This window comes from Salmo salar, chromosome ssa10 (genome assembly GCF_905237065.1).
Source record: "Salmo salar chromosome ssa10, Ssal_v3.1, whole genome shotgun sequence".
Classification (NCBI taxonomy): domain Eukaryota; kingdom Metazoa; phylum Chordata; class Actinopteri; order Salmoniformes; family Salmonidae; genus Salmo; species Salmo salar.
The window spans coordinates 67,866,015-67,881,321 of NC_059451.1; the positions used below are offsets into that span (position 1 = coordinate 67,866,015).

The 15,307-nt window shown below is 42.5% G+C and overlaps 1 protein-coding gene across 1 annotated transcript in view; it reads left to right on the forward strand.

Annotated features, from left to right (window-relative positions):
- The window catches only part of LOC106591140 (membrane-associated guanylate kinase, WW and PDZ domain-containing protein 2), a 430,776-nt gene that overhangs the window by 253,114 nt on the left and 162,355 nt on the right, over positions 1-15,307 (forward strand). Inside the window, 1 exon segment of the mRNA XM_045688044.1 lies at positions 7,536-7,567. Coding sequence (XP_045544000.1) covers positions 7,536-7,567 — 32 coding nt within the window.

Below are 15,307 nucleotides of genomic sequence, written 5' to 3' on the forward strand. Positions count from 1 at the left end.
TGCAACTAGATCTCACAGTCTCACGTCAGAATTATATGTTCATCCATGTTTGTAAACTCAAATCGAAGTGTTTAAGGTTAAGTTTAGGCATTAACTCCAAATTAAGGTTAGGGTTAAGTTTAGGTATTGACTCTGAAATCTTAAGGTTAGGCATTAACTCTGAGTGCTTAAGGTAAGGGTTAAGGTTTGGGATAGGCTTAAAACAAAAATAACTTTCAAATACTGGATTTGAACATGCAACCTATGAGTCAGAGGCAGATGCTGAGCCCATCCACCATCACCATCCAGCTAGCAAAACTGAAACCTACTTGAAAGCAACAGTCTTCACTGTTCCCCTAGCGCCGGTTTCCACGTCATCTCTTGACATCCTCAGACATGGATGGACGTTGAATAGTGACTTGTATCACTGGTGACCTAGCTGCTTGTCTGCACTACTCACCAAACACACACACACACACACACACACACACACACACACACACACACACACACACACACACACACACACACACACACACACACACACACACACACACACACACACACACACACACACACACACACACACACACACACACACACACACACACAGAGAGACACACACACACACTCAGGGTCTACATTCTACCTGGCATGATAAACCGTTTACCCTCCCCCATTGCCACCCTCCCATCCCTTCAACCCAGTCTCTCCAACACACACACACACACACACACACACACACACACACACACACACACACACACACACACACACACACACACACACACACCATCCCACCCGGTGTCTCCCCTACATCAAACAGCTCAGGGCAATGGCCCTAAATAGAATATCAGCCTGACACACCGAACGCACACACTTACACAAACACACACACACAGATGTACACCGAATGCCTCGGGGTAACTGGCTGCAGGGTAAAAGACTGACAGGGCTCGGAATTACTCACAATAGGCGTCAGACTGTCCGTGTGTGTGTATAAATATATGTGTTCCTTTGTTTGACTACCCCAGCGTTGGCATGTCGCCAGTGTCCACTAAGCTCCGGTCGTGTTCACATCTCCGTCCCCTGACAGTCTCTTTAGCATCGAGCCAACTGGAGACCACAGACAGCCGCCTTCACCAATGAGAATGCATATCACACTGCCATGGGAGGGGCAGGAGGGCCCAGGAGCCAATCGGTGCATTCTGGAATCCAGCCAAGACTCAGTAGGCTAGTCTGTGAGGTTCCACTGCCATGTCGCACTGACCACAGACTTGGCATAGTAGATGTGTGCAGGGAGAACTCGTTTAGGAGCCAATACTGACTGCAGCTATTCATTAGCATTGTGTAGGTGTCCTCACCTCTAACGCGCATGATAAGATGCTGGTAGATCACAATACTGAGCTCGGTTTCAGATGTAAAATTCTGGCTAGGTCCAAGATTTAGCGTCTTTATTCTTGCATATTGACACACAATGTTCTTAAGACAATCCAATTATAGTAATAATCTAAATTATAAAATGTGTTGTTTGGATCCTGGATGCTGATTAGTTGATATGCGGGTGGGACAACAACAAATCCCATAATTGTAATGTTTCTTAAAATGTATATCTGCCTTAATTTTGCTGGAACCCAGGAAGAGTAGCTGCTGCCTTTTGTAATAAATACAAAATACAAATGCCAACCCCTACGCTCTGTATTTTCCGCTGGCTGCCCCACCATCACAAAAGCACTGAGCTAGGCTGAAATACCTGCATTTTGCAGCTGCCTTACTGAAGACTGCAAAAAAGAGACCGTGTTTATATGCGGCTTTATGTCACGTTTTTGTCATATGATGAAGGAGACCAAGGCGCAGTGTGTGTATCGTTCCACATTTTAGTATAACTGTGAAACTATGCAAGACATACAAATAAACTACTAAACAAAATAGCAAACCGTGACGAAGAGGTGAAACATTCACTACCTCAAAATAATCTCCAAAAAAACCTAGTGGGAAAAACAACAATTTAAATATGATCCCCAATTAGAGACAACGATGACCAGCTGCCTCTAATTGGAGATCATCCCAAAAAAAACAACATAGAAAAACAGAAACTAGAACCACACGACATAGAAAATTTAAACTAGGCAAAACTGGAGGCTCCGGACTGCGGGCCGTTGCTGGAGGCTCCGGACTGCGGGCCGTCGCTGGAGGCTCCGGACTGCGGGCCGTCGCTGGAGGCTCTGGACTGCGGGCCGTCGCTGGAGGCTCCGGACTGTGGGCCGTCACTGGATGCTCCGGTCTGTGGGCCCCCGCTGGAGGCTCCGTACTGTGGGCCCCCGCTGGAGGCTCCATACTGTGGGCCGTCGCTGGAGGCTCCGGACTGTGGGCCGTCGCTGAAGGCTCCGGACTGTGGGCCGTGGCTGGAGGCTCCGGACTGTGGGCCGTGGCTGGAGGCTCCGGACTGTGGGCCGTAGCTGGAGTCTCCGGACTGTGGGCCGTAGCTGGAGCCTCCGGACTGTGGGCCGTCTCTGGAGCCTCCGGACTGTGGGCCGTCGCTGGAGCCTCCGGACTGTGGGCCGTCGCTGGAGTCTCCGGACTGTGGGCCGTCGCTGGAGCCTCCGGACTGTGGGCCGTCGCTGGAGCCTCCGGACTGTGGGCCGTCGCTGGAGCCTCCGGACTGTGGGCCGTCGCTGGAGCCTACGGACTGTGGGCCGTCGCTGGAGCCTCCGGACTGTGGGCCGTCGCTGGAGCCTCCGGACTGTGGGCCGTCGCTGGAGCCTCCGGACTGTGGGCCGTCGCTGGAGCCTCCGGACTGTGGGCCGTCTCAGGAGGCGCTGGACTGTGGGCCGTCTCAGGAGGTTCCAGACTGTAAAACTTCGCCGGAAGCTCCAGACTGGGAACTGTCGCAGGAAGCTCCAGACTGGGAACTGTCGCCGGAAGGTCTGGACTGGGAATGCGCACTGGAGGCCTGATGCGTGGGGCTGGCACAGGTGACGCCAGACTGGTAACACGCACCTCAGGGCGAGTGCAGAGAGCAGGAACTGGACACACCGGATTGGGCAGGCGCACTGGAGGCCTGATGCATCTGGCTGGCACAGGTGGCACCAGACTGGTAACACGCATCTCAGGGCGAGTGCGGGGAGCAGGAACAGGACACACCGGACTGGGAAAGCACACTGGAGTCCTGATGCGTTGGGCTGGCACAGGTGGCGCCAGGCTGGTAACACGCACTTCAGGGCGAGTGCGGGGATCAGGAACAGGACACATTGGACTGGAGAGACTCACTGGAGGCCTAGTGCGTGGAGCCGGGACAGGTAGCACCGGACTAGAAACACGCACCTCAGGGAGAGTGTGAGGAGGCGACACAGGACATACCTGACTGGGAACAGGCGCTTCAGGGCAAGTGCGAGGAGCAGGCACAGGATGCACCGGACTAGGGACACGAACTTCAGGGAGAGTACAAGGAGGTGACAGAGGATGTACTGGGCTGTGAAGGCGCATTGGAGACCTGGTGTGTATAAGGCTTCTGATGTTATATTTTAGTTGATTCTTCAAAATAGCTACCCTTTGTCTTGAAGACAGCTTTGCTCACCCTTGGCATTCTCTCAACCAGCTTCATGAGAAATTATTTTTCAACAGTCTTGAAGGAGTTCCCACATATGTTGAGCACTAAGTACTTAGAATATTGCAAAATGTGCTTTCACCAAAAAGCTATTTTAAAATCGGACATATCGAGTGCATAGAGGAGTTCTGTATCTATAATTTTTAAAATAATTGTTATGCTTTTTGTGAATGTTTATCGTGAGTAATTTAGTAAATTGTTAGTAAATTCCCTGGAAGTTTGCGGGGGGTCAGACAGGCCACTTCCTGTAAAGGAATTCAACATAGGAGTGCCAAGCACAGGAAGTAGCTCTTTCAGTAGTTTAGTTGGAATAGGGTCCAGTATGCAGCTTGAAGGTTTAGAGGCCATGACAATTTCCATCAATGTGTCAAGAGATACAAGATTAAAAAACTTGAGTGTCTCCATTGATCCTAGATCCTGGCAGTTCTGTGCAGACTCAGGACAACTGAGTTTGGGGAAATATGCAGATTCAAAGAGGAGTCTGAAATTTGCTTTCTCATGATCATGATTTTTTCATCAAAGAAATTCATAAATTCATCACTGCAGAAGTGAAAGCCATCCTCTCTTGGGAATGCTACTTTTTAGTTAGCTTTGTGACAGTATAAAAAATAAATGTTGGATTGTTCTTATCCTGTTAGGGCTAGGGGGCAGTATTTACACGGCCGGATATAAAACGTACCCGATTTAATCTGGTTATTACTACTGCCCAGAAACTAGAATATGCATATAATTATTGGCTTTGGATAGAAAACACCCTAAAGTTTCTAAAACTGTTTGAATGGTGTCTGTGAGTTTAACAGAACTCATATGGCAGGCAAAAACCTGAGAAGATTCTGTACAGGAAGTACCCTCTCTGACCATTCCTTGGGCTTCTTGGCTCTGTTTATTGAAAATGTAGGATCTTTGCTGTAATGGCATAAAAATTGATTTTAAACAGCGGTTGACATGCTTCGAAGTACGGTGATGGAATATTTAGACATTTTTTGTCACGAAACGCGTCGGGCGCGTAACCCTTATTTACCCTTTCGGATAGTGTCTTGAATGCACGAACAAAACGCCACTATTTGGATATAACTATGGATTATTTGGGACCAAACCAATATTTGTTATTGAAGTAGAAGTCCTGGGAGTGCATTCTGACGAAGAACAGCAAAGGTAATAACATTTTTCTTATAGTAAATCTGACTTTGGTGAGGGCTAAACTTGGTGGGTGTGTAAATAGCTAGCCCTGTGATGCCGGGCTATCTACTTAGAATATTGCAAAATGTGCTTTCACCGAAAAGCTATTTTAAAATCGGACATAGCGAATGCATAAAGGAGTTCTGTATCTATAATTCCAAAAATAATTGTTATGTTTTTTGTGAACGTTTATCGTGAGTAATTTAGTAAATTCACCGGGAGTTTGCGGGGGATATGCTAGTTCTGAACGTCACATGCTAATGTAAAAAGCTGGTTTTTGATATAAATATGAACTTGATTGAACAAAACATGCATGTATTGTATAACATAATGTCCTAGGGTTGTCATCTGATGAAGATCATCAAAGGTTAGTGCTGCATTTAGCTGTGGTTTGGGTTTATGTGACATTATATGCTAGCTTGAAAAATGGGTGTCTGATTATTTCTGGCTTGGTACTCTGCTGACATAATCTAATGTTTTGCTTTCGTTGTAAAGCCTTTTTGAAATTGAACAGTGTGGTTAGATTAACGAGAGTCTTGTCTTTAAAATGGTGTAAAATAGTCATATGTTTGAGAAATTGAAGTAATAGCATTTCTAAGGTATTTGAATAACGCGCCACAGGATTCCACTGGCTGTTACGTAGGTGGGACGATTTCGTCCCACCGACCCCAGAGAGGTTATTCTCCTCAATTATGTTGAAATAATAGGATGATTGAGCAGCAGTGAGGGCTCTTCGTTATTGCATGGTACTGTCTTTCCAAGCTCGTCGGAAGACTTCCAGTTTGGTGGAGCGCCATTTCCGTTCAAATTTTCTGGAAGCTTGCTTCAGGGCTCAGGTATTTTCTGTATACCAGGGAGCTAGTTTCTTGTGACAAATGATTTTTGTTTGTATGAGTGTGACTGCATCTAGGGTATTACACAAGGTTACATTTCATCCTCAGTTAGGTGATTAACTGATTTTTGTACTCCAATGTCCTTGGGTAGGTGGAGGGAGTCAGGAAGGGCATCTAGGAATCATTGGGTTGTCAGAGAATTTATAGCACGGCTTTTGATGGTTCTTGGTTGGGGTCTGAGCAGATTATTTGTTGTGATTGCAAACATAATAAAATGGTGGTCTGATAGTTCAGGATTATGAGGAAAAACATTTAGAACCACAATATTGTTTCCACGGGACAAACTACATCCAGGGTATGACTGGCAATTAGGTCCGGAGACATGTTGGACAAAAGTTGATGATGGCTCCGAAAGCCTTTTGGAGTGGGTCTGTGGACTTTTCCATGTGAATATTAAAGTCACCAAAAATGTGAATATTATCTGTCGTGAATACAAGGGCCGATAGGAATTCAAGGGACTCCGTGAGGAACACTGTATACAGCTTAGGATGCCTGTGAACAGTAGCTATCAAAAGTTATTGAGTAGGCTGCATTGATTTAACGTCCCATCCGAAAAAAACACCCTACACAGGGCAGTGTCCCCAATCACTGCCCTGGGGCATTGGGATATTTTTTAGACCAGAGGAAAGAGTTCCTCCTACTGGCCCTCCAACACCACTTCCAGTAGCATCTGGTCTCCCATCCAGGTACTGACCAGGACCAACCCTGCTTAGCTTCAGAAGCAAGCCAGCAGTGGGATGCAGAGTGGTATGCTGCTGGCCATATCCGTGCAAAATCATGCAGCAACATCATTCATATATATTTAAACATGTCAATGCAAACAGCTAAAACTAATTAATAGGGAGTTAGCTGTCATTTCAGAGTTTGATGTGACTGGGTTAGCTTTTGTTAGCTGTTGTTTGCTGAAATCCACATTACACTCTGTGGTAGGGAGAGAACCCTCAAGGTTCTTTGCCTTCACTGGGTAGGATCATCTCATCCAAAGAACCAAAAGGTTCTTTATAAACTGGGTGGTCGAAAGAAGTGCTGATTGGCTGAAAGCTGTGGTATATCTGACTGTATACCATGGGTATGACAAAATACATGTTTGTACTGTTCTAATTAAGTTGATAATCAGTTTATAAAAGCAATAAGGCACCTCTGGGGTCTGTAGTATATGTGATATAATATATCACATATACTAGAAAGCAGAATTACTTTCATATTGTTTCCTGAAATGCCGTGTATGATATACCATTTTGTAGCTCTGAGTCTCTACTTTTATCCAATGTAAAAAACAGAAATTCAAATGTTGCTACATAAAACCTAATCCAGGTGGTGAGTCACATATGGCCAAACTCCTGTTGCGTCATGCGTAAGAACAGCCCTTAGCCATGGTATATTGCCAATATACCACACCCCCTTGTGCCTTATTGCTTAAATATAGAACCCCAAAGAACCATTTTTTTCTAAGTGTACTGCTGAAAAGAGAAGGCTCTAATCTGTCTGTAGTTAAGCTACCAAAATGTTATGTTTTTTAATAGGCCATATATATGGATAACATATATAGGTAGAGAATATCTGAGGTAGAGAATATCCAGAGACCAAAAAGCTGAACAGATAAACACATTTTTGATTTGCAGGAGGGGTAAATTGCATTGAATCAAATTATTTATCACCCGTTTAGGGCGGGGTACCGCTAGTGCTATATGTAATAGCCTACGATGTATGGATTCCAAGAGTAACTGTGATATTGAATATTTGTTTGGTAACGACTCTTGTACAAAGTTTCCCTACTGTTCTTTACTTCTGCCATTGTAATGATAAGATAACCTATCATACAGTTATTTTTCTCTGTCTGCTCAAAGGACTAGCATTTGCTGTTTGTTTCTCTGCAGGTCACCTCTCTCCATGGAAGACCTCCAAACAGGTAAAACACCCCTATTTGTGTGTGTGTGTGTCTCTCTCTTTCTCTGTCTCTATCTCTCTCTCTCTCTCTCTCTCTCTCTCTCTCTCTCTCTCTCTCTCTCTCTCTCTCTCTCTCTCTCTATGTCTCTATCTCTCTCCCACTGTCTCTCTCTCTCTCAATTCAATTCAATTCAATTTAAGGGCTTTATTGGCATGGGAAACATGTGTTTGCATTGCCAAAGCAAGTGAAATAGATAAAAAACAAAAGTTAAATAAACAATACAAAAGTTCCAAAATAATAAAAACATTCCAAATGTCTTATTATTCGCAAATAGTTAAAGTACAAAAGGGAAACTATTTAAACGTAAATATGGGTTGTATTTGCAATGATTTTCTTCACTGGTTGCCCTTTTCTTGTGGCAACAGGTCACAAATCTTGCTGCTGTGATGGCACACTGTGGTGTTTCAACCAATAGATATGGGAGTTTATCGAAATTGGGTTTGTGGGTCCCCGATCTGAGAAATATCTGAAGGAAATATGTGTCTCTAATATGGACATACACTTGGCAGGAGGTTAGGAAGTGCAGCTCAGTTTCCAACTCATTTTGTGGGCAGTGTGCATAGTCAAAGCTTTCCTTAAAACCTCTTGGGGCTAGGGGGCAGTATTGAGAATTTTGAAAAAAATATGTGCCCATTTTTAACTGCCTCCTACACCAACTCAGAAGCTAGGATATGCATATTATTAACATTTGGATAGAAAACACTATGAATTTTCTAAAACTGTTTGAATGGTGTCTGTAAGTATAACAGAACTCATATGGCAGTCAAAACCCTGAGACAAATTCTAACAGGAAGTGGATATCTGATGTGTTGAATTACTTTTAAGCCTATACCATTGAAACACACAGGGACGTATTAATCATTGAGCACTTCCTACGCCATCCACTAGATGTCAACAGTCTTTACAAAGTGGTTTGAGTCTTCTCCGGTGAAAACTGACCCAAAGAGAGGCTTGGAAAGTTGGTCATAAGCGGATGGCCTATACGACTCTGGCGCGCGAGTGCATGTTTGGGTACTCTCGTTCCAATACGTTTTAAAAGAGAATGCAATCGTCCAACTTGAATATTATTGAAGTTCTGATTGAAAAAGGCCCTAATGATTTATGCTATACAACGTTTGACATGTTTGAACGAACGTAAATATATTTTTTTCCCTCTTTGGTGAAGACAAGTCCGGCGGGCAACGTTCATGTTTTTGAGTAGCCTACAGGACGCGCTAACAACACGGAGCTTTTTGGACATAAATGATGAGCTTTTTAGAACAAAACTACATTTGTTATGGACCTGGGATTTCTGGAAGTGCCTTCTGATGAAGATAATCAAAGGTAAGGGAAAACACCCCTGATTTGGACAAAATAACATGGGAACATATTGGCATAGCACGAATCATACACACAATTGTAAATACCACCGAAAGCGGTCCATCTCCGTGCCAATCATATGGCAATTTTCCAATGGCAATTGCCAATTGTAACACCCCAAATTTCCTTTAGATGGCGAGCGCGCTCCACCGTGGATTTTCATACAGCAAATGATACCCAAGTCAACACCCAAGGGTCAGATTTTGATAAAATGAAAAAAAATTGAAAACTTATCACGCCTTAAAAAAGTGGTTTCTGGACCGTTCTTCGATTTTTTTTTTATTTTTATGTCAATTACACATGTATAAGAGATGTATGAAAATGCTTATGACGTTTTTTATTGACGTCGTTTTTTGGGTTTCTTTTGCTTGTGAACAAGGCATATGTTTTGTGCATTTTGAATATGATTTCATATGAAAAAATGTCACTTTTTTTTCTTTTTTTTTGCAAAATGACATGTCCAATGCTTTTTTTGTCAATTATGAAAGTATTGAATGTGCCAAATCACAGCAAATATCCAATAGATGGCTAGAGCTCTCCGCAGTGAATTTTCATATTGCAAATGTAACACAATTCAAGACCCAAGAGTCAAATTTTGAAAAAATGACATATTTTTTGAAAACTTTTCAACCCCTTAAAAAGTGGTTTCTGGACCGTTTTTCGACATTTTTTCGATTTTTATGTAAATTACACATGTATAAGAGCTGTATGGACATACTTTTGACATATTTTATTGACATAATTTTTGGGGTTGTTTTTGCTTGTGCATAAGGCATATGTTTTGTGCATTTGGCATATGATTTCATAGGATGTCAAAAGTGACATATTTGCTTGTGCATAAGGCATATGTTTTGTGCATATGGAATATGATTTCATAGGAAGTCAAAAGTGACATATTTGCTTGTGCATAAGGCATATGTTTTGTGCATTTGGAATACGATTTCATAGGAAGTCAAAAGTGACATATTTTTGTCTTTTTTTTTGCCAAATGCCATTAGAAATGTGCAAATGAAATGTCCAATTCTTTTTTTGTCAATTATACATGTATGAAAGTATTGAATGTGCCAAATCAGGATGTTTGTCGGTTTGCCATGTACGATGATAGGAAATCGGTTTCCAAACCCAAAAGTCAGTGAACCATGGTCCAAATGGCATTTATACTGCCCAAATGATATATAGCCCTATGTTAAGCCATGAATCAACGCAGATGGTCTACTTGTCATGTATGATGAGGGAGAAGTGGGACTCTGTTGCTTTTAACATTTTTAATGAATTTGACATGCTCAGAATGCATAACTGACTGGCCCAATGATCTCGGGATGGCCGTGCAGTGACTGTGGTTCCTCTCCATCGCTCGTTGTGTTGATTTCATCATGTCAACTTTGGTGATATTTTTTGCTGTTGAATCATATTGCAAATGCGTGTTACATTTTCAATATTGCGTGTTACGTTTGCAATATGATTCAATGGGCATTTAGCATCACGAATTTAGGCATGCTCAAAAATACTGCAGAAATGCATAATTGACTGTCCCGATGGACTGGGGATGGCCGTACAGTGACTGTGGTTCCTCTCCATCGCTCGTTGTGTTGATTTCATCATGTCAACTTTGGTGATATTTTTTGCTGTTGAATCATATTGCAAATGCGCGTTACGTTTGCAAAATTGCGCGTTACGTTTGCAATATGATTCAATGGGCATTTATCATCACGAATTTAGGCAGGCTCAAAAATACTGCAGAAATGCATAATTGACTGTCCCGATGAACTGGCCATCGCTCGTTGTGTTGATTTCATCATGTCAACTTTGGTGATATTTATTGCTTTTGAATCATATTGCAAATGCGCGTTACGTTTGCAATATTGCGCGTTACGTTTGCAATATGATTCATCATGTCAACTTTGGTGATATTTATTGCTGTTGAATCATATTGCAAATGCGCGTTACGTTTGCAATATTGCGCGTTATGTTTGCAATATGATTCAATGGGCATTTAGCATCACGAATTTATGCATGCTCAAAAATACTGCAGAAATGCATAATTGACTGTCCCGATGAACTGGGGATGGCCGTGCAGTGACTGTGGTTCCTCTCCATCGCTCGTCACCCAGCAGTCAGCGTCCATCAGTCAATTAGATATCATTCTGTCACCAAACTGATTCCATCTGACACCAAATCCACTTTTTCCAACTCGTATAGAAGCCAAATATCACATATGTCAGAGCAGGCCCATAATTCACAGCGCCTTCAATTTTAACCATAAAAAAACATAACACACATAGTTACAGTCTAGCTGCGGGTCCAGCTCTGACATTATGTGTAGACCTATGTGAGGCGACCCCGAATCCCAAGTTTCGGCTCGATAGGTCATTCGGTGCCCGAGCAATGGCCTTAATTGTTGCTGAAAATCCACTTTTTCAGGGCGTTATTACGGGGTCCCTGAATGAGCTATCGGACCGAGACATTGGGGTCCGTCTCTATGGGCCGAGGCGGTTTCAATGCACCTAGTCTTGCGACATTTCTACATGTCGCCATGAATGTGATATTCAAAATGTATTGAAAATATTGTAAATGCACGAGATGGTTTCTCGGTCTGAGAACCTTCTAGAGCCACATAATTCACTGTGTACTATCGACTTGAGCTCTAGGTCTGACGGTTCTTGAATCGTTTGAACGAAAGTAACTATTGAAGGCAGTATAAGCCTCTAAGCCCCACACTATGTCCCTATGGCCAAATTGTGTGTGTGTGTTTTAGTTTTTTTTACAAAAAGAATAGACACACGTTGTCATTGGGGTACGCATATACAGAATCCTGAATATGAAGTCTCTACCTTAAGAATTGACTGAATGACACATGGTTGAGTTGCTTGACTTTAACTATGTGCCCACCAAATGGCAATAGCTCTTGGCTGTTTTTAACCACTTTCAGTTGTCACAGGAAGCTCTTACTCAACACACGTTGTCTTTGGGGTAGGCATAAACATAATCCTGAATATGAAGCCTCTACCGTAAGAATTGACTGAATGACAGATGGTTGAGTTGCGTGATTTTCACTATCTGCTGGTTGGCCATTTGACAATAGCTCTAGGCTGTTTTTAACAAATTCCGGTTGTCATAGGAAGCTCTTGCTCAACACACGTTGTCTTTGGGGTAGACATAAACAGAATCCTGAATATGAAGTCTCTACCTTAAGAATTGACTGAATGACAGATGGATTAGTTGCGTGGTTTTCACTATTTGCAGGTTATATGACAATAGCTCTAGGCTGTTTTTAACCACTTCCGGTTGTCACAGGAAGCTCTTGCTCAATACACGTGTTCATTGGGGTAGACATAAAGATAATCCTGAATATGAAGCCTCTACCTTAAGAATTGACTGAATGACAGATGGTTGAGTTGCGTGATTTTCACTATGTGCAGGTTGGCCATATGACAATAGCTCTAGGCTGTTTTTAACAAATTCCGGGTATCACAGGAAGCTCTTGCCCAACACACGTTGTCTTTGGGGTAGACATAAACAGAATCCTGAATATGAAGTCTCTACCTTAAGAATTGACTGAATGACAGATGGTTGAGATGCGTGATTTTCACTATGTGCAGGTTATATGACAATAGCTCTAGGTTGTTTTTAACCACTTCCGGTTGTCACAGGAATCCCTTGATCAACTCACGTTGTCTTTGGGGTAGACATAAACAGAATCCTGAATATGAAGTCTCTACCTTAAGAATTGACTGAATGACAGATGGTTGAGTTGCGTGATTTTCACTATGTGCAGGTTATATGACAATAGCTCTAGGTTGTTGTTAACCACTTCCGCTTGTCACAGGAAGCTCTTGCTCAACACACGTTGTCTTTGGCGTAGACATAAACAGAATCCTGAATATGAAGTCTCTACCTTAGGAATTGACTGAATGACAGATGGTTGAGTTGTGTGATTTTCACTATGTGCAGGTTATATGACAATAGCTCTAGGCTGTTTTTAACCACTTCCGGTTGTCACAGGAAGCTCTTGCTCAACACACGTGTTCATTGGGGTAGACATAAAGAGAATCCTGAATATGAAGCTTCTACCTTAAGAATTGACTGAATGACAGATGGTTGAGTTTCGTGATTTTCACTATGTGCAGGTTGGCCATATGACAAAAGCTCTAGGCTGTTTTTAACAAATTCCGGTTGTCACAGGAAGCTCTTGCTCAACACACGTTGTCTTTGGGGTAGACATAAACAGAATCCTGAATATGAAGTCTCTACCTTAAGAATTGACTGAATGACAGATGGTTGAGTTGCGTGATTTTCACTATGTGCAGGTTATATGACAATAGCTCTAGGTTGTTTTTAACCACTTCCGGTTGTCACAGGAAGCCCTTGCTCAACACACGTTGTCTTTGGGGTAGACATAAACAGAATCCTGAATATGAAGTCTCTACCTTAAGAATTGACTGAATGACAGATGGTTGAGTTGTGTGATTTTCACTATGTGCAGGTTATATGACAATAGCTCTAGGTTGTTGTTAACCACTTCCGCTTGTCACAGGAAGCTCTTGCTCAACACACGTTGTCTTTGGCGTAGACATAAACAGAATCCTGAATATGAAGTCTCTACCTTAGGAATTGACTGAATGACAGATGGTTGAGTTGTGTGATTTTCTCTATGTGCAGGTTATATGACAATAGCTCTAGGCTGTTTTTAACCACTTCCGGTTGTCACAGGAAGCTCTTGCTCAACACACGTGTTCATTGGGGTAGACATAAAGAGAATCCTGAATATGAAGCTTCTACCTTAAGAATTGACTGAATGACAGATGGTTGAGTTTCGTGATTTTCACTATGTGCAGGTTGGCCATATGACAATAGCTCTAGGCTGTTTTTAACAAATTCCGGTTGTCACAGGAAGCTCTTGCTCAACACACGTTGTCTTTGGGGTAGACATAAACAGAATCCTGAATATGAAGTCTCTACCTTAAGAATTGACTGAATGACAGATGGTTGAGTTGCGTGATTTTCACTATGTGCAGGTTATATGACAATAGCTCTAGGTTGTTTTTAACCACTTCCGGTTGTCACAGGAAGCCCTTGCTCAACACACGTTGTCTTTGGGGTAGACATAAACAGAATCCTGAATATGAAGTCTCTACCTTAAGAATTGACTGAATGACAGATGGTTGAGTTGTGTGATTTTCACTATGAGCAGGTTATATGACAATAGCTCTAGGTTGTTTTTAACCACTTCCGGTTGTCACAGGAAGCCCTTGATCAACTCACGTTGTCTTTGGGGTAGACATAAACAGAATCCTGAATATGAAGTCTCTACCTTAAGAATTGACTGAATGACAGATGGTTGAGTTGCGTGATTTTCACTATGTGCAGGTTATATGACAATAGCTCTAGGTTGTTGTTAACCACTTCCGCTTGTCACAGGAAGCTCTTGCTCAACACACGTTGTCTTTGGCGTAGACATAAACAGAATCCTGAATATGAAGTCTCTACCTTAGGAATTGACTGAATGACAGATGGTTGAGTTGTGTGATTTTCACTATGTGCAGGTTATATGACAATAGCTCTAGGCTGTATTTAACCACTTCCGGTTGTCACAGGAAGCCCTTGATCAACTCACGTTGTCTTTGGGGTAGACATAAACAGAATCCTGAATATGAAGTCTCTACCTTAAGAATTGACTGAATGACAGATGGTTGAGTTGCGTGATTTTCACTATGTGCAGGTTATATGACAATAGCTCTAGGTTGTTGTTAACCACTTCCGCTTGTCACAGGAAGCTCTTGCTCAACACACGTTGTCTTTGGCGTAGACATAAACAGAATCCTGAATATGAAGTCTCTACCTTAGGAATTGACTGAATGACAGATGGTTGAGTTGTGTGATTTTCACTATGTGCAGGTTATATGACAATAGCTCTAGGCTGTTTTTAACCACTTCCGGTTGTCACAGGAAGCTCTTGCTCAACACACGTGTTCATTGGGGTAGACATAAAGAGAATCCTGAATATGAAGCTTCTACCTTAAGAATTGACTGAATGACAGATGGTTGAGTTTCGTGATTTTCACTATGTGCAGGTTGGCCATATGACAATAGCTCTAGGCTGTTTTTAACAAATTCCGGTTGTCACAGGAAGCTCTTGCTCAACACACGTTGTCTTTGGGGTAGACATAAACAGAATCCTGAATATGAAGTCTCTACCTTAAGAATTGACTGAATGACAGATGGTTGAGTTGCGTGATTTTCACTATGTGCAGGTTATATGACAATAGCTCTAGGTTGTTTTTAACCACTTCCGGTTGTCACAGGAAGCCCTTGCTCAACACACGTTGTCTTTGGGGTAGACAT